This window comes from Gigantopelta aegis, chromosome 6 (genome assembly GCF_016097555.1).
Source record: "Gigantopelta aegis isolate Gae_Host chromosome 6, Gae_host_genome, whole genome shotgun sequence".
NCBI lineage: Eukaryota > Metazoa > Mollusca > Gastropoda > Neomphalida > Peltospiridae > Gigantopelta > Gigantopelta aegis.
In genome coordinates this window covers 69911262-69934788 of record NC_054704.1, presented here as the reverse complement: position 1 = coordinate 69934788, position 23527 = coordinate 69911262, and the positions used below count along the sequence as shown (strand labels likewise).

At 34.8% G+C, this 23527-nt stretch overlaps 1 protein-coding gene across 1 annotated transcript in view; it reads left to right on the top strand.

Moving 5' to 3' along the window:
* The first annotated feature begins 1157 nt into the window (after positions 1–1157).
* Positions 1158–23527, top strand: part of LOC121376562 (alpha-1,3-mannosyl-glycoprotein 4-beta-N-acetylglucosaminyltransferase B-like) — a 65808-nt gene continuing 43438 nt past the window's right edge. Inside the window, exons 1-3 of the mRNA XM_041504477.1 lie at positions 1158–1292; positions 10354–10534; positions 17927–18098. Of these exons, the coding sequence (XP_041360411.1) occupies positions 10441–10534; positions 17927–18098 (266 nt within the window). The 5' untranslated portion in view covers positions 1158–1292; positions 10354–10440. The remainder of the gene's footprint in view (positions 1293–10353; positions 10535–17926; positions 18099–23527) is intronic.

Below are 23527 nucleotides of genomic sequence, written 5' to 3'. Positions count from 1 at the left end.
TATTCAGTGTTGGGCTAGTAAATAATTACTATAACTAGCCCGACGGCTAGTGGGAAAAAACCCCATGTCAAATGCTGCAGTTACATTTTTTATAAATATGAATATCCTGCCCCCTCTTTCCACCCCGATCTAAGGATTTTTAAGCTCAATCTCCAGAGACTTGGCCAGCGACAGACATGCCTGAAACCGTAGTGATATATGGGCATGTTAAAAATACTCGCTCAATCTCCCTCTTTAGGTGATATATCAGATTATTACTATTAGTAAAATTGTATTTATTTAAAGTAGGGCTAGTGAATTTTTAATCATGGCTAGTACATTTTTAAAATCACTGATCCCATGGCTTGTGGATTTTTATAAAATTCTAGAAGCCCTGACATACCACTATGCCATTTGATATATCTTTTCTTCTTCTTTTTTTTCTTTTTTTTATCTCACTAACCCCCTTTCCTTTTACTCCTTTGAATTCCATCTCATTTCTTCCTAATCTGGCAAGTCCTATCTTTCAACTTATTTCACTGTCCACCTCCACATCCCAGTTCTTGTCTCTTCAACTGCAACAGGTGCTTGTCTCTTGTGGCTATCCTCATTCCCCATCAGCATTTAGCTGTGGGCTTAGTCTGACCACTTCGGAGAATGTTCAGTAGTTACTTCTAGTGTTGTTAAGAGGCACTTGTAACCACCTACTATGCTCCCCTACTACCGTCTGTCATAGTGCCATGGATCAGACTAGCTTTATTAGTGCCCTTTGATATATCAGTCATGAGATATTGCTTGAAATGGGGGGAGGGGGCGGGGGGTATTTCAGAAAGTCTTCCAGTGGTGAAGTGCTTGTCATTTATTCTTCGAAAATGGACAAGAAATTCATTTTATATTGTGTGATTATAGATGGAGGTGAAAATAATTATAAGCCATCAATGAAGCAGTTAACATTACAGTAGTTGGGCATAATAATTAGTTACAAGAAAAAACACCCTTAAAATTTAAAGAAACGTTACTTGCCTCCCACACACATACACAAACATACTCACCCATTATGGACGATACTGCAGCCTGGAATAATTAATTTGTGACGACTAAAAGTAGGCACGAATTAACTATACCTGATCTAGCCTTTAGAGTTATCTTCTCTTAAAAACATTTTGCACGCCATCTGGGTAATACCCCCCACCATCAGAGAGAAAGTTGAATTTGTAAGGAAGTTATGCTGGCAATTTTAGCCTCTTTGTTTTTGATGTTTACTAAGCAGTAGTTTTATTTTGTTTCTGAAGTACCAAATCTGTTAACTTGTGGTAAGTACGCTGTCAACAAATACTGTATATATAATTAAATTGATTTCTTCATATTCATGATTAGTCCTCTACAAAATAAAAGCCTAAAAGGGTGATAATCTTGGAAGGTGGAGTAGTAGATGGCAGTCATAAATTTCCTTATTTAATTTTATCAGCTCAGGTGTCCCCCAAACAATTACAAGATAGTAACACTGAAGTGATATATGATGGAAATCATTTGACCTATGACCCTGTTATTTGTTATTGATCAGTGTATTCAAAATTGCACCAATTCAAATTATTTTAAACAATGTCGATGTGGAAATTTGAACCAACAGCCTGTGGCATAGTATCCTGGGCCCCATTCCACAAAGCGATCTTAGCGCTAAGATCACCTTAAGTACATATGTTAGCTGTGCAGTTACAGTGATCTTAGGGCTAACATTGCTTTGTGGAACGGGGCCCAGGCCCTATCGAATTCCATCCCATTAGCAGGAAAACACTACTGTGCATGTTCAGTCCAACAACCCAATATATTTAACGACATCATTGTTTACCTTGTCCAATACAAAGTAAAATAATAATAAAATGTTTGTAATTATTTACCTTTGTTGTCAGCGAATGTAAAATTCCCACCAGGAAGTGAATTTTTGTAAAACATTTTAACACCATCGAAATCCGTCCCATGTGAACGTCACAAACACGGAATGTATGGAAGGCCACATCCGTCATAAAATTGAACGAACAACACAACAGATTGTCGATGAAGCAAATGTAAATCAATTATGAACGTGTTTTTGGTGAACATTGGTTGTCGACCAGCACCACTGTATTTGAGATTACAAAAGTTCCTATTGCTTTTTGTTCTTTAGTTTGTTTTAGCATTTGATTTTTTTAGATGCTTTGTAAACAGTTATGCCATCCATAACAGCATTTCAAGTAGTCAATGAATTTTCATGAATATAGGAAAATGACTTTCTTAAAATTGTGTTAACAACTTATAGGTGGCTGAAAAAAGAAGAAAAAGCTTTCTTCTACAAACAGTAAAAATCTACTATAAATGTTGTTTCTCAATAATAATTGTGGATCTGACACAAACGACCTTCCATACATCACACCCACCCCTCCCTTTAAGAGAAGGAAGGAAATGTTTTATTTAACAACGCACTCAACACTTTTTATTTACGGTTATATGGTGTCGGACATATGGTTAAGGACCACACATATATTGAGAGAGGAAAACTGCTGTCGCCACTTCATGGGCTACTCTTTTAGATTAGCAGCAAGGGATCTTTTATATGCACCATTCCACAGACAGGATAGCACATACCATGACCTTTGTTATACCAGTCGTGGTGCACTGGCTGGAACGAGAAATAGCCCAATGGGCCCACCGATGGGGATTGATCCCAGACCGACTGTACATCAAGCGAGCACTGTACCACTGAGCTACGTCCCACCCGCCCCCTTTAAGATTGTCAGTTATGTAACTTGTAAGTAAATATAGACAAAATCATGCAGACGACAGTCTAGTCTCTTCATTTATAAAGGTTTTAATATATATATGGGCATTTCATGATATTTGGTCCATGGGTGTGGAAATTTCAAAATGATCTGTTAAACTAAGTTTTTATTATAACTTAAAGTTAACACCCTTAAGCACATACAAATATACTTTTATTGCCAATTTACTTATGTTTTATAGGTTTTAATGACGGTTTTATTTGAAAAAAGAATTTTTGTAAGCCAGGACATGACATTTGTTTTTTGGTAATATTTCATTACTGTTATGTCAAATTTAAAAATTAGGTATCAGGACATCACATCTAAAATATACTACATATGAAAGTACTACTTTGCCTTCTTTCATATCATAATTTGTATATAAAATTATTTTTCAAAATATATAATGTCATGTCCTGGCTGATTTGACATATAAAAGTTAGTTTTATTTAAAAACTATTTTTCAGAAATAAAAATCCTTTTTAAGCCTCCTCCTCCTCAATGTTCCAAGTATAAATAAAAGGTATAATGATGTCTGGTTGTATTAAATGATTAAAATAACCACCTCAAACTTTGAGCCAGGACGTAACATTCAAGATGGCAAGTTAAACTGAGTAAAGATTAAAAATGTATTAAATCTCTCTATATAAAGAAATTGGCAAAACTGGCTAGAGAATGCACATGTACCTAAAAGAAATTACGTTTATTTTCAATATTTTTGCCTTTACCATTAAGAATTGGAAACAGAGAAAGTGGACGTTCTGGGGAGTATGTTTGAATATTTAACGTGGATTTATGTAGATAAAAAAAAATACTATTATCAATTAATTCTATGCTTCTATGTTTTGACCAAACAGTGAATTATTGATAATCTACCAATTTAAGGAATATTGTATTTATACCAAATGACTGGCCTCGGTGGCGTCGTGGCATGCCATCGGTCTACAGGCTAGTAGGTACTGGGTTCGGATCCCAGTCGAGGCATGGGATTTTTAATCGAGATACCGACTCCAAACCCTGAGTGAGTGCTCCGCAAGGCTCAATGGGTAGGTGTAAACCACTTGCACCGACCAGTGATCCATAACTGGTTCAACAAAGGCCATGGTTTGTGCTATCCTGCCTGTGGGAAGCGCAAATAAAAGATCCCTTGCTGCCTGTCGTAAAAAGAGTAGCCTATGTGGCGACAGCGGGTTTCCTCTAAAAAAAACAGTGTCAGAATGACCATATGTTTGACGTCCAATAGCCGATGATAAGATAAAAAATCAATGTGCTCTAGCGGCGTCGTTAAATAAAACAAACTTTTATACCAAATGTTCCATTTTGTGAATCCAAACTGGTGTTTACATACAATAAATATCGTGTCAAAGAATTGTTCAAATACAATGTTCTGCTAAAATCTTAAGTTTATTCCTTGGCAGATACGGGTATCCAAACATGAATTAGAATATAGAATATTAGAATCCTCCTGTGAAGGATGTAATTGGTAAAGATACATATTGATAATAAAACTTGGGTTGGAGGAATTCAAATCAATTGTGTCGTTGAGATATTTGATATTGTCAACCATCAAGTTTATGTTAATATACGTTGTTGACAGTTTGGCCTATCAGATAATGATAAACAGAAAGAAGAAACTGTCCAAAAACTAATTTCTATACTGACTGGGGTTCATATTTTGAATTCCAAGTAAATCAGATGATCATAAAAATACCAGCAAAAGGCAAAATATAAAGGGTTTCGGCCAGAGGGTAAAATGGGTATGGCGCCATACCCAGATTTTTTGGCAGATTTGTTTTCTTAAAGTTAACCTTTTGACAAAATTAATTACTCTTATCATTAATGTATTATTTTCTTAACCCTAAACATAACCCATTTTCTTTCTGGGGGAGTGACATACCCAAAAATGTCTTTCTGGTAGAAAACTGATATAATATATTTTAATTCTAAAACATATGGTAAATTGCAAACAAGAATTCTTCAGAATTAAATGTCTTGCCTACCATAAACTTATTCAGTGTCATTGATAGTGCATCTGTAGATATCCATCTCAATGCATGTTAAAAATGTTTTTAAAACCTTTAAAAAAAAATCAAACAACAAAAAATGTAATTAAAATTTTAAAATAATAAAGTTGAAAAACAAATTTTGACATGCACTGAAGTGAACATTCATAGATAGAACTATAAATGAAGCTTTACTGATGCAGGACATGTAATTTATGAGAAATGTATGTAGCTACATTTGTACAATCAATGTTGAGCTAAATGCAAAAGTGATGCCACAGCCAATGAAAAAGTAACACCTAGATACTTCATCTTTTTAGTTTGTACATGTATTGTACAGGTAGACTTAGCAACATCAGGATAAGCAATCTTGTTGAAAAATGATATGGTTACTGGTTATAAAAGTATATTATATGAATATTGTATGAGAACTTCATTTTTTTGCACAACGACAGTTCAGTTAATTAGGATTTTATGCACTTACTTTGATGATAAAAATACTTAAAACCAGTAAATATCATTGGTTTCATAAATTAACAATGTTTCATTAGTAGTATTTGATATACATCATTTATTAGTTATATAAGTGAACTGGACAAAAAGTTACGTCCTGGCTTGTACTGAAATTTTTAAAAGTAAATGTTACATCATAAAGAATATTTTTTTAGTAAATTGCTATATGGCATTTAGAAATAAGACTGGATATTGTGTTAAACCGTGTATTTCAATAAGCAAACATTCTACTAGGAGAACAGAGTTTTGGAATTGACTGCAGTGTTGAAAAAGTCATGTCCATTTCAGTCATGTCCTGGCACATTTTACGTTTCACTTTATAAGTCAATTTTTTTTTTACAAAAAACAAAATTAGGCCTGCCATGTTAATACTACTATATGTAATGAGCCTATAAATGATAAAACTGCATTTCCATTTAAAAAGGACTTTTAGTTAAGGAGATCATAAGAGTCAGAATATCATGTCCTGGCTTAAATCATTACCACGGAATGGCCCATGTTTATATATTATAACCTTTGGATATGGTTTCTGTATGCAGTAATAGAATTATCGCTACTGTACAACGGAGAAACAAAATTTCTTAACTTTTTTCACCCTCATTTTCTATTTTGATTGATCGAGGCTTGGTTAGTTGATACATATGGAGTAGTATTAAAGTTTGTGTTTGCGCAGTGTGATTAGAAAGAGCAAAAGTGATATGGGACGAAATTCGATTGGGAGACAGAATTCGATAGTGTAGGATACATCATCAGTGTCCTAAACTGTGTTTACCTAACGACAAAAACACAAATACTAGTATGATATTTACGGAAATACTATTCTACAGTTTTCAGTGAAAGAAAATAGATTGCAATCAATCCATTCTAATAAACAAAAGTAAAGCACCCTCCAGTAAATAGGAAAGAGTGCAACGTTTCTGACTACGTTCAAGCACATGCGTTTGTAAAAAGTATTAATCCGTGTATGTGCGGTTCGTCATTTTCCATTTTTAAGGCTTCTACATGAAAAAATATGTGTTTCTTAACCATGCACATTTAACGAACACTGTTTAATTATTATTTTTTTAAGGAAAAATTCAGTTTGTCAAGCGTTCTGTTCCAGTCCACATTTTACCAGACACCAATTGCTAACACTTAATGTCAATACTGATACTAGTGATAGGCATTATGTTCATACTGGTCAGTGAATACTTTGTAAAATTTTTTTTTTTTTAATGAATTGATTCTTAATTGACACAATTTATACACTCAAAATTATTTACAATTATTATGAATGGATTATGAATACTATTCACTACAGTAGCATGCTCATACCTTTTGCAGATCAAATATTTAATAATTGAAAACAAATTCTAACAACAGGGTTTAAAAATCATATAAAATTAATTATTTGGCCTTGTTGATCTTGCACGTGTGAGGTCATGTTACATGCACCGAATATTTATTCATCTTCTTTCATTTTAAGTTTATTTAGAACTATGAGTCATGTGGACCCGATGTCGGTGATTTTAAGTAATAAACAAAATCGACTTAGCAAAATTAATGGTTTTAGGGGTTTTGTATGTCTGATGTCTGAACTTTATTGTTAATGAAAATGTTCCTGAACTGTGAAGAAAACCTCACAAATGAACGACATGCAGATGACAACAAATCGGATGTTGATTTCGTGAACTGTGCACGAGAAAACAAACTGAACAGGATTGGAAGCATAACGCAGTTAGAGACATTGACGATACCATTACTTTCTAGAATGCCGCACATTAACCACTAGCCGGCCCATGCATTTGTATCAACAAATAAACATGTTTTTTTTTAAACCTTATAAACCGTATCAGACATTTTTAATTCAACAATTACTCAACCAGTCTCCCTAAATATTTTGTAACACATCATTTGACCTACCCCCAGGGGCGGATTATGGTGGGATTTCCCAGTTGCACGAACCCCGATCCCAGCTAAAAAAAAACAATCCCACCACGTTGATCTAAATTAATGTCCACGAAAAATTCATAATTTCAAATTATAAACATTTACATATAGTTTCGTAACACACCCCCCCCCCCCCCCTTAACTAAATCAGTGTAAATAAGTCTTGTTTTTTATTATTATATAAATGCATATTTTGAAAACAATACATAAGACTAAGACTAGATATTAATTTGAATAAATACAAGTATATGTATAGTATATTAGTCTTTTCAATTCTAACAAGGCTTACTAAAAGTTTGTAAAATAACACTAAAATTCCCAATGTCAAAGCCATAGGTGTTAAGTAAAATGTTTGAAATAAAACCCTGCATGTGTACCCTCTGGCAAAAATTTTGCCGGCTAGATTAGGGCCTGATATATACCTTGATGATTGATCACCGTAAATGAGAAGGCATATTATTGAAATAAAATGTATTTGTTTTCTGTTGTCTGCAGTAATTAATTAAAAGACTCGTTTGGATGAATTATAGTGAAAACTTGAGTGATGGGGGTTGGGGAATGTGATAATTATTAAATTGTTGATTAGTTTGGGAATTAAAAGTAAAATAAAAGAAATGTTTCTCCCTAATCATGGAACATTTTGTTTTCAAACTTTTGTTTAGCAACATTCGCTATCGGTTCGAAAATTGATTAGCAAGTATTATTTAATGTTACAGAACTGTGTAGTGATCTCTGAAACTCGAATAGCGAATCGCAATATGATACTGAACAAAATGTTTTCTGCTAACTTGACTACATGTAACTTTGAAACGAAGTTACTAGCACTTAAATATTAACTATTATAGATGAATCAGTGTCTTACATTTAATATATATATATATATATATATATATATATATTGGAGGGGTGAAGGTATGGATCGAACTTACCAACCTTACATAGTCAAGTATTATAAATGTGAGACTGTGCTATTTTGGGATATCTTTGCATTGCTTGAGCTATTTTCTGCATTCAAATATCAGATTATTTCTGGCCCAAATCTCACTTACACATGCTGTTTCTCAGCATGGTGCAAACTAGGGAGACATTCTTGTGGGTTTTCCCCAAGAGGGGCTAATATTTTTTTATCACAGCATTGGTTTTTATCATTCTGAGATTTTCATTCATTCATTCATTTATCATGGGTGGGAATTCTCCTCGGATCAGCTGCTTTCCTCTCATGGAACATTGCGTTATCTCGCATTTTAATCATCCTTTCCTCCAAAATGTGTCAGATGACACAGATTTTAACCTCATATTTCAAGAATTTCCAGGACCCCTCTTAGATTTCCTCTTTTTTTACAGTTCACCAATTGCCACCCCTAATTTATTCTAACTGTAATCTGTTTATTTGAACAACAAAACCATAATACATGATCAAGGCCGTATCTCTGCACAATTCAAATGGGTATTTGATAAAATAGTTGTTGATTCCAGGAATCTCAATCAAGTGTCTTGTCTATAGGACGACAGCCACTCCTGATGAGATCCTTTACTGGAGAGTTCATCTTCTTGCACTGCTAAAAGGAAAACTGCCACTCCAATTAGTTTACTAAATCAAAACTAGCACTGGACAGAGCTCAGTAGAATAAGTAGAGCTGAGATGACATGTACTGTGAATCACTGTTATAACAGTGATGATATCAGGTGTTTGTGAAAGGTGAGCATATCCTGCCTGACCGGTGACACCCGTCACGAGTACTGCCACCACAGCTGTCATCTGTCACTTCGTCTAAAACAATAAAAATAATAAATGTGCAAATTGAACCAAAGAGATGAAAAAGTAAGTACAAGTTCAAAATATGGAACAGTCAGTGGCAGAATTCTGGACTAGTGGAAGGAATTCGGGGAGTGTTAACGGTCCACTGGTTAAGGGGTGCAATACTTGCCTTGCCCAGGGCGCTGGCAACCCACGTCACGCCACTGGGAACAGTATCAGCGTCGGCCATCGTTTTGCTCAGTAAAGCATTGTATTTAGTAGGTACAGCCTCCAAATATCTACCATAAAATGTGTTGCATGCCCTCAGGAGTCCCTGAGCATCATAACCTTGATGGAACAACATCTGTGCTGCTGATATGGCATTGTTTAAAATCTATATACAATGAGTATACCCTAAAGTATTTTAGAAGTTGCAATATATAGACAACAAAAGCTGGAGCAGAAGGTATATTGCACGACATAAATGGAAATAGTCTTCTGAAAACTTTAAGTCATCCCCTTTGTCATATACAGCTTAGTTTGGAAACCAGTGTCGCTTTTAATTTCTCTGCATAGATCAGGGCTTCTAGAATTTTTATAAACTCCACTAGCCATGGGATCAGTAATTTAATTTTTTTTACTAGCCACGATTAAAAATTCACTAGCCCAGATATGTCACCTAAAGAGGGAGATAGAGCTTAAAAACACCAACACTGGGGGGTTGTAGTTGGGGCAGGATATTCATATTTACAAAATAAGACTTAACTGCAACATTTGACCCAAAAAATTCACTAGCTGTCGGGCATGGCAATAGTAGTTACTTACTAGCCCAACATTGAATATCACTAGCCATGGGAGTGGGGCTACCATAATCTAGAAGTCCTGCATAGATTGAGGTAGGATACTGATTTAATACCTTCAGATGTTTCTTTGATTTCTAACTCTTGTGGACAAATCAATGAAAAGTAATCCATAATCCTACTATTATTGAATGATATAAGATCATCAATATTGTGGAAAGTAAAGTTAAAAGTTTTAGCCAGATTCCTTTGTTTTCATTTTTAAATCAGATTATTTAGAAATTCTGATTTAAATACATAGAAAAAGAATCAATAGATATATTAATATATTTTGAATAATTAGGATAGGATTACATGTGTGTATATATATATATATAGAGAGAGAGAGAGAGCATACATGCACATTTGTATTTAAAGGTTAGTGTTGAAAACTTGGATTCAATAAAGGGTCACCAAGTATTGTCTAAATACAGTCCTACAGATTCCTAAGTGACTACAGTGATTTCTATTTTTAGGTGTTACAGCTGAAATGACTACCATGATTTCAATTTTTAGATGTTACAGCTATAAGTGACTATCCTGATTTCTATTTTTAGATGTTACAGCTGAAAGTGCCTTGACCAACTCAGTGGTTTGTGCTAGTCTTCCTCGTGACCCCCGGTGAGCACGGCAACGACGGGTCGATGCGAATGAGAGTTCGTCTCAGGAATGTCCTCCTCCTGACCGCGGTCCTGTGTTTCTCACCACTTCTGTGGCTGTCTCTCTTCTCACAAAATGGTAAGATGTCTCTCTTTTCACAAAGTGGTAAGCTGTCCCTCTTCTCACAAAACGGTTAACTGTCTCTTTTCTCACAAAATGGTAAAACTGTCTCTCTTATGACAAAATGATAAGCAGTCGATATTCACAAAGTACTAAGCTGTTTTCTGTAGCTGTCTCTCTTCTCATAAAATGGTGAGAAGGTTTTTGTAGCTGACTTCTCACAAAATGGGAAGTTGTTTTCTGTGGCTTTCTCTCTTCTCACAAAATGGTATGCTGTTTTCTGTGGCTGTCTCTCTTCTCACAAAATAGTAAGCCGTTTTCTGTGGCTGTCTCTCTTCTCTCAAAATGGTACGCTGTTTTCTGTGGCTGTCTCTCTTCTCACAAAATGGTATGCTGTTTTCTGTGGCTGTCTCTCTTCTCACAAAATGGTATGCTTTTTTCTGCAATCTTGTACTATTCGGTACATCTATGGCTGTCTCACTCTTTTCATGAAATAGTACGCTGTCCCTGTTCTCACAAACAAGTAAGCTGTTTCTCTTCTCACAAACTGGTAACCAGTCACTCTTCTCACGAAATGGTAAGTTGTTTTCTGCTGTCCTATGCAGTGTGGCTGTCAACATGGGCTGAAATAGCATTTTAAGTCCAGGGGCTATGATGAGTCAAGTTAGCAGCTATTCAAATTTAGTGGGAGCCAACATAGATTTTTCACTGGGCACACACTGCTGTTTTAGCTACTTTTCCCCAGCATGTGTTTTTCTCATGTTGAGCATTCTCGGTTTCAGGGACCATATTGTAACCTGAATAATGAGTTTAAAACTGGTCACTTATAGTGCTAATTGTTAAATAACTATCACTGGGAAACGTCATGTGAACATTATTTGTACACTGTTTTGTCTAGACATGGGGAAAGTGCCCCCAGAAAGCAGGGTTTCAGCCAGAGGATAAAATTATATACACTAAAATCTGGAAAATTAATGGATATATCTTTGTAATATTTAGACAGATTAGTAAAAAAAAACCCAGCTGTTTAAATTTTGCAGTGTCCAATTTCAAAACATTTTAACTCGTATATAACCATCTAGTAGTGGCACAGAAAGCCCGAAATAATCCCTTGCTGCTTTATCTGTAGGAGTAGTCCATGTGGTGCAGCAGGTTTCTCTCTATCAGTGGGGCAGGATCTAAATAAGTCGGTAGAGCGATCACCTGAGGTGCTTATGTCATAGGATCGAATCACTTCAGAGGACCAATTTTTTTTTCTATCCCGACCAGTGCAAAGGCTGTGGTATGTACTGCCCTGTCTGTGGGAAAGTGTATATAAAAGATCCCTTGCTACTAATAGAACAATGTAGTGAGTTTCCTTTTTAAGACAATATATCACAATTACAAAATGTTTGACATCCAATAACCGATGATTAATAAATCAAACTTTTAACTTTCTCTCTATGAACTAAATGTCATATTATTATTAACCATATGTTAGAGACACCAAATAAACTTAGTTTTAAAAAGTATTGAGGTGTCATCATACAAACTTTCCTTTCCTTTTGTTAGTATGTGACATCTGTTGGTCGTTGGTGTGCAGATTTTGTGCTATTTAATTCCATTTCATGACAGAAATACCAGGTTTTATTTGTTTAATGGGATGTTACATAAACTATTAATGTTCTGTAATTATACAGTAGTACGAAAGGTATAATAATAAACGTAATATATTCTGTAACACGTTGGATTCGCAACCCACCTGGTATACTTGGTGTTTAATTAACAGTGAGTCATTTTACACAGGGACAAACCAGCCTTACAGCACCATGATGTTGTCACTTGATAAATTCTAATCAGATACGCTGCCGAATGTGGAACTGGCAAATAAAATCAAATATATTGATTGACATTTACTGTGAGAGATAGGTCAAATTAAGACCCAAGCTTATTATTATCTGTTCATGAAGTTCTGTCCTATTTTTATATGCCCATTTTTGACGGGTTGTATTATGGTATGGTGTTGTCCGTCCATTACGTGTATGTAAATATGTAAAACTTTTGTTTCCAGAACAGGGTTCGAAACGGCTTGTGGCCAGGTTGCCATATGTGAACAGTGTCCTGTTTGGACAACTTAAATATTAAAAAATAATGGCATTAGTTGCCCAAGTAATATTATTTGGGCAATCTTCTTTAGAGCTATACCATATGAGCCACTATTAATATTTGTATTGCATATATTTATTCCACAGTCAAATCTTGCAAACCGTGCTTACCTTAATTTGCCAACATCCATTATTATTGTTTGGGCCACCATATTTTTTGGCGAGTTTCGAGCCCTGCCGGAGCATATCTTTCTTGTTAATTCATACAGAATCATCAAACCTTGCATGCAGGTACAACATGGGTTTGGTGGTGTGTCACGTACCATACCTACTAGGTCACCCTGACTTACTTTTCATGTATTACCAATTCATATTGGTTCATTAAACCTTGCATGCAGGTACAACTTGGGATGGCCTCGTGTCATGTACCATATAGTAGCTAGGTCAACATGACCTAGCTACTTTCCATGCATTACTGCACAACAAAGGGAATCTGTATCCTGGCCATATCTTCCTTGTCAATTCATATAGGATCATCAAACCTTGAATGCAAGTGCAACTTGATACGGTGATGTGGTGTCGCCACTTTTCACTTTGGACTGCTGAGACTTTGTCTACTGCACATTAGAAAGAATTCTTTGTTCGGGCAAACTCTTCCTTAGCAATTCATATAGGATCTTCAAAAGAATGATGGTGAAATGGTTGTGTACCATAACTAGGTCACCACTGCCAACTTTTGATGGGGCCAAAAAAAAACAGGGGTGTTTCCTTTTTTTTTTTTTTTTTTTTTTTTTTTTAAATTGAATACTATTATAATAATAATAATTATTATTATTATTATTATTATTATTTATCATTATTTATCATTATTGTTGTTGTCGTAGTAGTAGTAGTAGTAGTAGTATTGGTATGCACTGTTTGTGTATTTCCTTAAATTAATGGGACATTTGTATTAATTTCGTTGTTCTTAATTTAAATACTTTATGCAAACATTTGAGTGGCGTTAATAATAAGACCTGTTGATTTAAGTGAAGACGAGAATTAAGCTGAATTGTTACGATTATATTTAATCGAAATAACCTGTACCAAGGCTATGTTCGTACATTCGGTTACTTCCGTGACCGACCAAGCTGTTCGGTGGTAGCTAATCAGGGGAAGGAACTCTATTACAAAAGCTTTTCCATAATTTCTCGATGTTTTTCGGAAGGGAATTACATGTGCAAAATGTATCGTATAATAGTACGTAAACAGTGTGCAAGGAAGGAAATACTCTTGTTTGGTGATATTGTCCTCTTTTATTTTTACTTTTTTTTATTTTTTATTATTATTATTTTTTCTTCTTTGTTTTTTTTCAGTTTAAGAGAGAAAAAAATTAGGGTCGGGGGTAAAACTAGGGACGGTCGGTCGACCGGAAACACACCTATTTTTTTTTTTTGGCCTGGGCATATCATGTACCTCACTGATACTCTTGTTCCAATTATGATATACCTCAAAATCATTGAATCAGTTATGAACATTTTATTTTAATTTATATTCATGCTTACCAGTATTTATCCAACCAGTCAGAGGAGTTTAGTAAGTGACTGTGAGAGTTTGTCTTCCTGAACATGTCTCAGGATAGGGTTAGTGGTTACTGAGAGAGAAGTAGGTTTATTGGTCTTACACTTCCCTATCGAGTCTTTAAAATTTGCTCACGGAGACAATATTTCTAAATTTTAGTTAATTAGAACTTAGTTCACATGATTTTCACCTGGGTAACCAATTGTTCGATTACATTTCATTATATTTGCATTCCGAATAAAAAGAAAGAAGTGTTTTATTTAACGACGACACACACATTTTATTTACGGTTATATGGCGTCAGACATATGGTTCAGGACCACACAGATTTTGAGAGGAAACCCGCTGTCGCCACTACATAGGCTACTCTTCCGATAGGCAGCAAGGGATCTTTTATTTGCGCTTCCCACAGGCAGGATAGCACAAACCATGGCCTTTGTTGAACCAGTTATGGATCACTGGTCGGTGCAAGTGGTTTACACCTACCCATTGAGCCTTGCGGAGCACTCACTCAGGGTTTGGAGTCGGAATCTCGATTAAAAATCCCATGCCTCGACTGGGATCCGAACCCAGTACCTACCAGCCTGTAGACCGATGGTCTGCCACGACGCCACCGAGGCCGGTACATTCCGAATAAAGTTCTGATGATCCTGAAATTTGTAACTCTTTATTTTAGAATAGAATGGTTCAGTGCGTAACCGATTGACAATTGTGTGAATTTAAAGTTGGGTAATCAACACGTGAACTGAACTATGGTTTGTGTGAAATAATTGTGCCTTGCCCTCAGGGTAGGAGCTTGTTCCGGGATGCAAATCAATTACTTATCAGCCTCAAGTCCAATGGTTTTTTCAAATGCCACTGATGCAGGTGATAATGAACAATGACATTGTATATGCACACAGTCGATCCTTAAGTAGCAATCTCTAACGGCCATCTGTTTTGAGAGGTCATGTTGCTCTTCATCTTAATCACCTAATGTGCCAGTACATGTTGTTCAAATTGACTTTTATTTTAGTGATCATCTAAATTACTATAATTCTTTTGAATCATTCAGGGGTGGGAATTTTCCTCGGATCAACTGTTTTCCTCTCATAGAACATTGCATTTCCTCACATTTTAATCGTCCTTTCCTCCAAAATGTGTCACAGGGCACAGATTTTAACCTAGGATTTCAAGAATTTTCAGGACCTCTCTAGATTTCCTCTTTTTTACAGTTCACCAATTCCCACCTCTGATCATTAAATGTGCAAATCAACTTCTGTTTAGTGGCTACTTGTCTTAATAGAGCACAGTTTGAATTTTTTTTTCGATGGGTGCTTAGGACACTTTTCAAGCCATCATTAAAACAAACAATGCACTCACCCTAAAAAAAAAAAAAAAAAAAAAAAAAAAAAAAAAAAAAAACCACCTAAAAACCAGCAATTAATTTGATTATAAAATCCATAATCTATTGATGCAGAAAATGTTAATCGCAATATTCCTACCATTTAGATGATGGAATGGATGTAAACATACTGGAGTTCAGGTTGGTTTATATAATGATGTTACAAACATATTGGAGTTCAGGTTGGTTTATATAATGATGTTACAAACATACTGGAGTTCAGGTTGGTTTATATAATGATGTTACAAACATAGGTTGGAGTATCAGGTTACAAACATACTGGAGTTATATATGATGATGTTACAAACATACTGGAGTTCAGGTTGGTTTTATAATGATAATGATGTTTATTATGTTGTTACAAACATACTGGAGTTCAGGTTGGTTTATATAATGATGTTACAAACATACTGGAGTTCAGGTTGGTTTATATAATGATGTTACAAACATACTGGAGTTCAGGTTTGTTTATATAATGATGTTACAAACATACTGGAGTTCAGGTTTGTTTATATACTGATGTTACAAACATACTGGAGTTCAGGTTTGTTTATATAATGATGTTACAAAGTCTAAGACAGATACTGAACAACGCCTACTAGTAAAAGTTAAACTAGTAATTTGTTGGGTGAAAAATGTAATTAAATGAGAGTGTTCTTCATTGCACGGGTACTAAAGTCCTATGTACGGACTTTAGTCTTGCTAGACTCTGCCGATGCCTGAGTAATCAAGTACTCATGGAGACACTACTGTCCTAGTCCACTGTATAATGAAGAAAGGATTAGTTAGTACAAACTAAATTATTATAGCTGATATTTGATGATGAATGTTGAAATTCCAACTGATTCCAACCCCTACAATTGCCCGCTGCAATCAGCAATGCCGTGGAGATTGCTACAAAGTTTTTTATTCTCTGCCATGGACTATATTATATTTTCAATACATATTTTTTCCTTATTGTTAAAAATAAAATATACTTTGTAAATGAAAATTGATTAAAAGTAAATATTAAAACACTATCTGAATCTCAGCGCCATTGGGCATTATTGAAAATACATATAAATTACCAATCCAAAGTTAAGCCAGCAAATGGTTCGCTAATAGTAACATTCACGAGCTATTTGATTGGGTCCTGATGTGGCCAATGTTGAATTGTGGCTATAGTGCATTATGGGTGTTTTTGTTTTCAGCAAAATGTTAAACATACACTCATATATAAGCCTGATGATGAGATATTTGCAGAAAGATGGTTTCGATAGTTTGATAAAAATTTCTCAGTCATTTAGCATATATTATTGACAAAATGTGCTATCCTTGTCTGATGCCGAGTGGCCTAATCCCCCCCCAACCCCCCCCCCCAAAAAAAACCTTTACCAATTTACATTTTACTTGTGTTCGAAAGGAGTGCATTTGATCTTGGTGATGATTTCATAACAGAATTAATTATGCTGTTCTTAAGGAAAGCTATTTTAATTCTATATCGCATTAAATCTATTCTGACACTTTGATGTAATATAATTAAAAGATAAAGATTAAACTGGCACGTCACTGCGAACTGACTAAGCTGTATGTAATAAATTGTCATCCCCTTACAACCCCACTGTTCTTGAACGTGCATGTGCCATTCATGAGTTGACTAACATTTTCAGTCAATGAATACCGCCACTGGTATAAATTAATCTTACAGCATATTGGCAAACAAAACAAATAATAAACTCATCATTCAAGTTTACTTACAATCCAGAGTTGCAAACATGATAACAGTCTAATTGCCGTGGAAAATGCCGTGGACACTATTTTTCCACAGTAATTTTTTTGCCGTAATCATTTTTTAAATTGCAGGCGTTGTGATTCCCAAAGCAAAAACGCCCCGACTGTTTCTTGACTGTATATACATGTTATGTGCAGGTAGATGGCCCTTGAAATAAGCTGTGGTCATTGAGTAACCAATTAGTAGGGTAATTACATGGTATTTCTTAGTCGTAACTGTATCATTTCTTCGGGTACTCTATAATCCATCCCATCCTCCTACAAAAATTCACAACTTCACGACTGGCATATTAAAGGCTGTGGGATGGTGCATATAAAAGATCCCTTGCTGCTAATGGAAAAATTAGCAGGTTTCCTCTAAGACTATATATGTCAACATTTTCCATATGTTTGACATCCAATAGCCAATGATTAATAAATAAATGTGCTCTAGTGGTGTCGTTAAAAAAAAACAAACTTTGTTTTGCAACTTATTTCAAGAGCTTTGTAGATGATGAAATGGTTGCAAGTAAAATGCAGTAATATTTTGTTTCTTCCTTTTCATCATATACTTTGCGATATACTGGCAAACACGTGTAAGTTAAAGGTCAAGTTGTTGTTTTTTCCTTTCAGATCATGATGAATATGAAGCAATTTTAGAACAGCGTTTTGCTGAACTGCGAGATCGATTGCACTATGCAGAGTCACTCAGCCGGCAACGTGAAAATGACCTGTTCATTCTCAGAAACCACTTTTCTTACTTGGTATCCACCATGCACACCAATGGAACAGTCCAGCTGAACAGGTGAGTACACAGTGTTGAATTTATCTTATTGTAGATTCTATTCACTGAGTTTTATCACCTATGTTTCTAGACTGATAATCGGCATCATTTTCTGCCATTCCCCAAAGGCGATGTCGGTTTTTTTATTCCCAATTTTGGACTAAAAAATTTCCAGTCGGAAAAATATATTCCTTTTGTTTATTATTATATGAAGGTATATCTTTTAAAATGATATATGTACATAACACTTGACAAACACCCCTTCCCTCACCCATAACATTTCATAATGCAAAATAGATATATTAATTTGAATAAATACAAGTATAAAATGTATTGTATTACTCTTTTAAATTCTAACTTGGCTTAATAAGATGTTTTTGAAATAAAACTGAAAATTCCCATTTCTTTTGTAAGACAACGCTAAAATTCCTAAACTCAAAGCCATGGACGTCAAGTTTAATTTTAGAAATAAATCCTTTATTCTGGACACAGCTAGCCTTGGGTGACAAATGGAGCTTACTTCATTTGAAGAACTTTCTTCACCTGAGATCATAGGATTAATACTTCTTAAGTTAATGACTGAATGACACATAGCAACGTCAGTGTTATAATGTCAGTAACTAGCAACGTAGGTGTTATCAGGCAGTGACCTCGCAACTTTTTCAATGTTCAAGTAGGGGGTATTACAACTTATAGGAAGTGTGGTTGCATGATAAACTCTTTGAAGTGTTTCACTAGTAGAGCATATAAAGAGTTCATTTCCAAAACGTGATATACAGAGGTTATTACCAGAGTGTATTTCGGTATCATCAATATCATAATAAAAATTGAATTAATCGAGCCTCTGGCGAGCATAATACATTATTTTTATTCCTAATATTTACTTAATACATGTTTTTGTAAACTGTATACGCAACTTTAATTTCAGTTGATATTCACATGTCTAAGAATATATGATGCGGTGTGTTTTTGAATGGAAATGATGTCAAACTCGAACGACATCATTTTGGATATCCTTACATAAAAATAAACTAGTGCTTACGCTTTCAGAGTAAAGTTGCTATTGAAATGGTTTGTTTGATTACTGAATGTATATATCGATTATGGAGTTTCACCATAGTATGTTTGCTTAAATATCAATAACTGTTATTGTGCCGTGACCTTGATTAATTTATATTTAATTTGCAAAGTTATCAAATGCTGAAAGTATGTGATCTGACAAATATCACATACTTTGATTATATTTGATATGCTAGCTATTATATGATAAAACTATTTACATAATTTTAAGAACTACATGATTTTGTTGCAGCATGATATAGCAGTTTTGAGATTCAGTGGACATAGATAACATTTTGATAGAATTTATATTGTTGTTGCTAAGTTAAATACGAACACCAGTACATCTTTATTCAGTTGTGAATTTCAAAATTTGAAAATTTACATATATCGTGTTTTGAAAATGAATTCTTCATATGTGACCATATTTCTAAGAGACTACATTGCACACTGCAAGTATACATGTACCTAGTTCATAAACATGTATTTAGTCATTGCTGGATTCCAAATAATGATAAGCCTAATTCCAATATACAATTTGGGTATTTCTCTTGCACTCTGTCCCATAGGCCATGCTAAAACATCCACTTTATTTCCTGACATAGTAACACATTACTATATTATATACTGCTTGAAACAAATGTGGGAACACATGATATTTGAGACCAATTGTAATTCCCTACTGAGTTATGCCTGTTTAAAATACACAGATCTATGTAATAGAGGACTCAATGACAGCTAGGTGGAATCAGGGTTTCTGCCAGAGGGTAAAACGGGTATGGTGATACATGTATGGCCAATGCCATACAACTAATTAAATTGTCTTTAGGACATCATTAAATAAAATATTTCTTTCTTTACTCCTAATAGCCATAGATTAAAACTGTCCTGGGGGTGTGATTAAATAAACATTCTGGTAAATGCTCTAGTAATTTATAGTCCTTTCCACAGGTAAAGTCTTTTTTTATACTATAGAATTTACTACAAGTTAATTATTTCTAAGCCAATTGTTTTCTAAATTGCATACAAACATAGTGGGGGTTTTGTTATTTCCAAAACACTTTTACATTTCTTGTTACATAGAACCAAACTGAAATTATTTACAAAAAAACATTTTTGTAGGAGGATGGGACAGACTATAGTGGGTTTTTGTGTGTCATAACATCCAGTTGTCATATAAAACATATGAATTGTAGAATCATTTCCTTGGAAATTATTCTAAAGACATGCTTACCACATTTTAGAAATCATTCTAAAGACATGCATGATTACCACATTTTGGAGATCATTCTAAAGACACTTACATTTTGGAAATCATTCTAAAGACACTATTAATATATTTTGGAGATCATTCTGAAGACACTGTTATCATATTTTGGAAATCATTCTAAAGACACTGTTATCATACATGTATATTGGAAATCATTCTAAAGACACTGTTACCATATTTTGGAAATCATTCTAAAGACACTGTTACCATACATGTACATGTATATTGGAAATCATTCTAAAGACACTGTTATCATATTTTGGAAATCATTCTAAAGACACTGTTATCATATTTTGGAAATCCTTCTAAAGACACTGTTACCATACATGTATATTGGAAATCATTCTAAAGACACTGTTACCATATTTTGGAAATCATTCTGAAGACACTTATCATATTTTGGAAATCATTCTAAAGACACTGTTATCATATTTTGGAAATCATTCTAAAGACTGTTACTACACTCTGTTCAAATGTCACGAAGAGCTGGAGTTGGTGCAGCTTGTTGGCCTTCTGCCAACATACACATTGCTCTTTCATAGGAATACCTGATAAAAGGCCCCTCCTTCATACAGCACTCACGTAGGATGGCAATACAATCTGTTGTAACACGTTTGTGACAGCAGTTCATTGTTGTGTGCAGTATGGATTTAGTAATAAAGGTTGAGTTGGATGCTGATTGAATTAAATCTGTTGAGTCAAGCACCTTTTTAATGTTTGTGTGTGTGACAGTTGCATTCAATTAACTGCTGCTTGTCTCTGATGCACAGTACTCACTAAACATATAAAATATATTTTGTTTAATTAGTTATACACAGTCTTTGACTCGTTTCATTACACAAATTCAGGTTTCTGCCAGAAGGTATGGAGGGTATCCTAAAAGTTTGAAAAATAATGGTGTTATATATATACAGTGAAACCCCTCAACACTGGACCCCCTCTAAACCGGAATCCCCTCAAAACCGGACGTTTTCCACGGTCCCGTGATTTACACATCTTTTAACACTATATTTTACCCCTCCAAACCGGAAACCCCTCTAAACTGAACACCGGACAAACAATTCGGTCCCAATGTGTCAACTTAGTGTAAATCCTACCCCTGAAAACCAGACGATCAAACCGATACCAATCAATATGGCGCCCACCTGTCTGTGAACACCGATGGCTAGTGCAATATGCGCATGCTCGAGATCGCTGTTATCAGTGTAATCACCGCTGCATACAGTACAGGTACCGCTCAGCAGGCAAGATTAGCAACTTGACAATAAACTATTAAAAGGACTGATCGCAAGCTTTGGTATGGAGTTAACTACTGTAAACACATTGATTGTGTTGTAATTATGGTTAACATTAGCGGAGTTCGGGTTTGGGTTAGATGTCTTTATTAAGTTACGAGTGTGTTTGAAGGTCATAAATGTGATCCTTCACAAACATGTCTCATGATTTGCTTCTAAGATTGACACAAATAACAGGGAATTTAATTTGCTGCCTTCCTATTGTGTGAATGTGTTGGGGTTTTTTTAAACGTTTGTTTAGCGAAATAAAGAGTAAGCAAAAGTATATGTTGGTTTTGCGTAGTCGAATAGATGTTAGTAGTGTTTCATTTTCATGTCGATTTTCAACATGACGGAACGTCCAGCTAAACGTCGCCGTGTTGAACTCTTGCTCGATGATAAACTCAAAATAATTAAAAGTTTTGAAAGTGTACCTAAACCAACGTTAGATCTTTGAGTGAAAAGTTTAGTATTGGCATTTCCGTCCAGGCAGACCTCTGAAAACCAGACATTTTACTTGGTCCCATGGATGTCCGGTATTGAGGGGTTTCACTGTATATATATATATATATATATATATATATATATATTTATTTTTTTAGATAGATAGATAATAGTAACAGAACAACTGTTTATATGTGGCAAATAAGTGAAATGCAGTGTCCAATTTCTAAACATTTCAAACCCATAACTACCGACATGTAACCAGGGCTATATCTCTGCAACTCGCCAAATAATTTTATTTTAAAAACCGGCGTCGTGGTTAGGCCATTGGTCTACAGGCTGGTAGGTACTGGATTCGGATCCCAGTCGAGGCATGGGATTTTTAATCCAGATACCAACTCCAAACCCTGAGTGAGTGCTCTGCAAAACTCAATGGGTAGGTGTAAAACCACTTGCTCCAATCAGTGATCCATAACTGGTTCAACAAAGGCCATGGTTTGTGCTATCCTGCCTGTGGGAAGCGCAAATAAAAGATCCCTTGCTGCTAATCGGAAAGAGTAGCCCATGTAGTGGCGACAGCGGGTTTCCTCTCAAACTCTGTGTGGTCTTTAACTATATGTCTGACGCCATATAACTGTAAATAAAATGTGTTGAGTGCGTCGTTAAATAAACCATTTCTTTCTTCTTCTTTTTTTATGTTAAAAAAATAGCCAAGATTCTGCCCTTTTTTAAGTTGGCAAAATATACTGCTTATCCAGAGCTAGCCCTTGACTACTATATTATTAGTATTTAATTACTAACCCTTACCCACATGGTCTGAAAAATCTGTTCAGTGCAGAAATATTAAAAGACTGTTTTTTAATAATTATTGTTATTCTTTAGTTATTATTGGTTCATACATCAAAGTAAATAAAAGGTAGAATTGTCAGCTGATAAAACATTTGCTAAGTTCAGTGCTATAGTGTACCGATAATTATTTATTCAACTATATGTAATCGATGAATATTGTGCATGTTCTTCATTGCTATAAGAATGGGAAATTGTGATCCATAATTATAATACACATGTGGCATCAGTGTTACCAATTAAAACGGGTATGGCGCCATACCCAACATTTTTTGAAGATTTTATTTTTTTAAGTTAACCTTTTAACAAAATTAATGACTTATCATTACTGTATAATTTTCTTAACCGTAACACTAAACCTAACCCATTGTTTCTTTCTGGGGGAGGCCCCCCATATCCCCTGTCAACTGTGGTTGCATTCAGTACACAAGTTGTAAATATTCAATTCCATAGCGCCATACCCAGAAATTTCTTTCTGGCAGAAACCCCGGGTAATCATACGGACAATACTTAACAGCTATATACATATATATATATATATATATATATATATATAT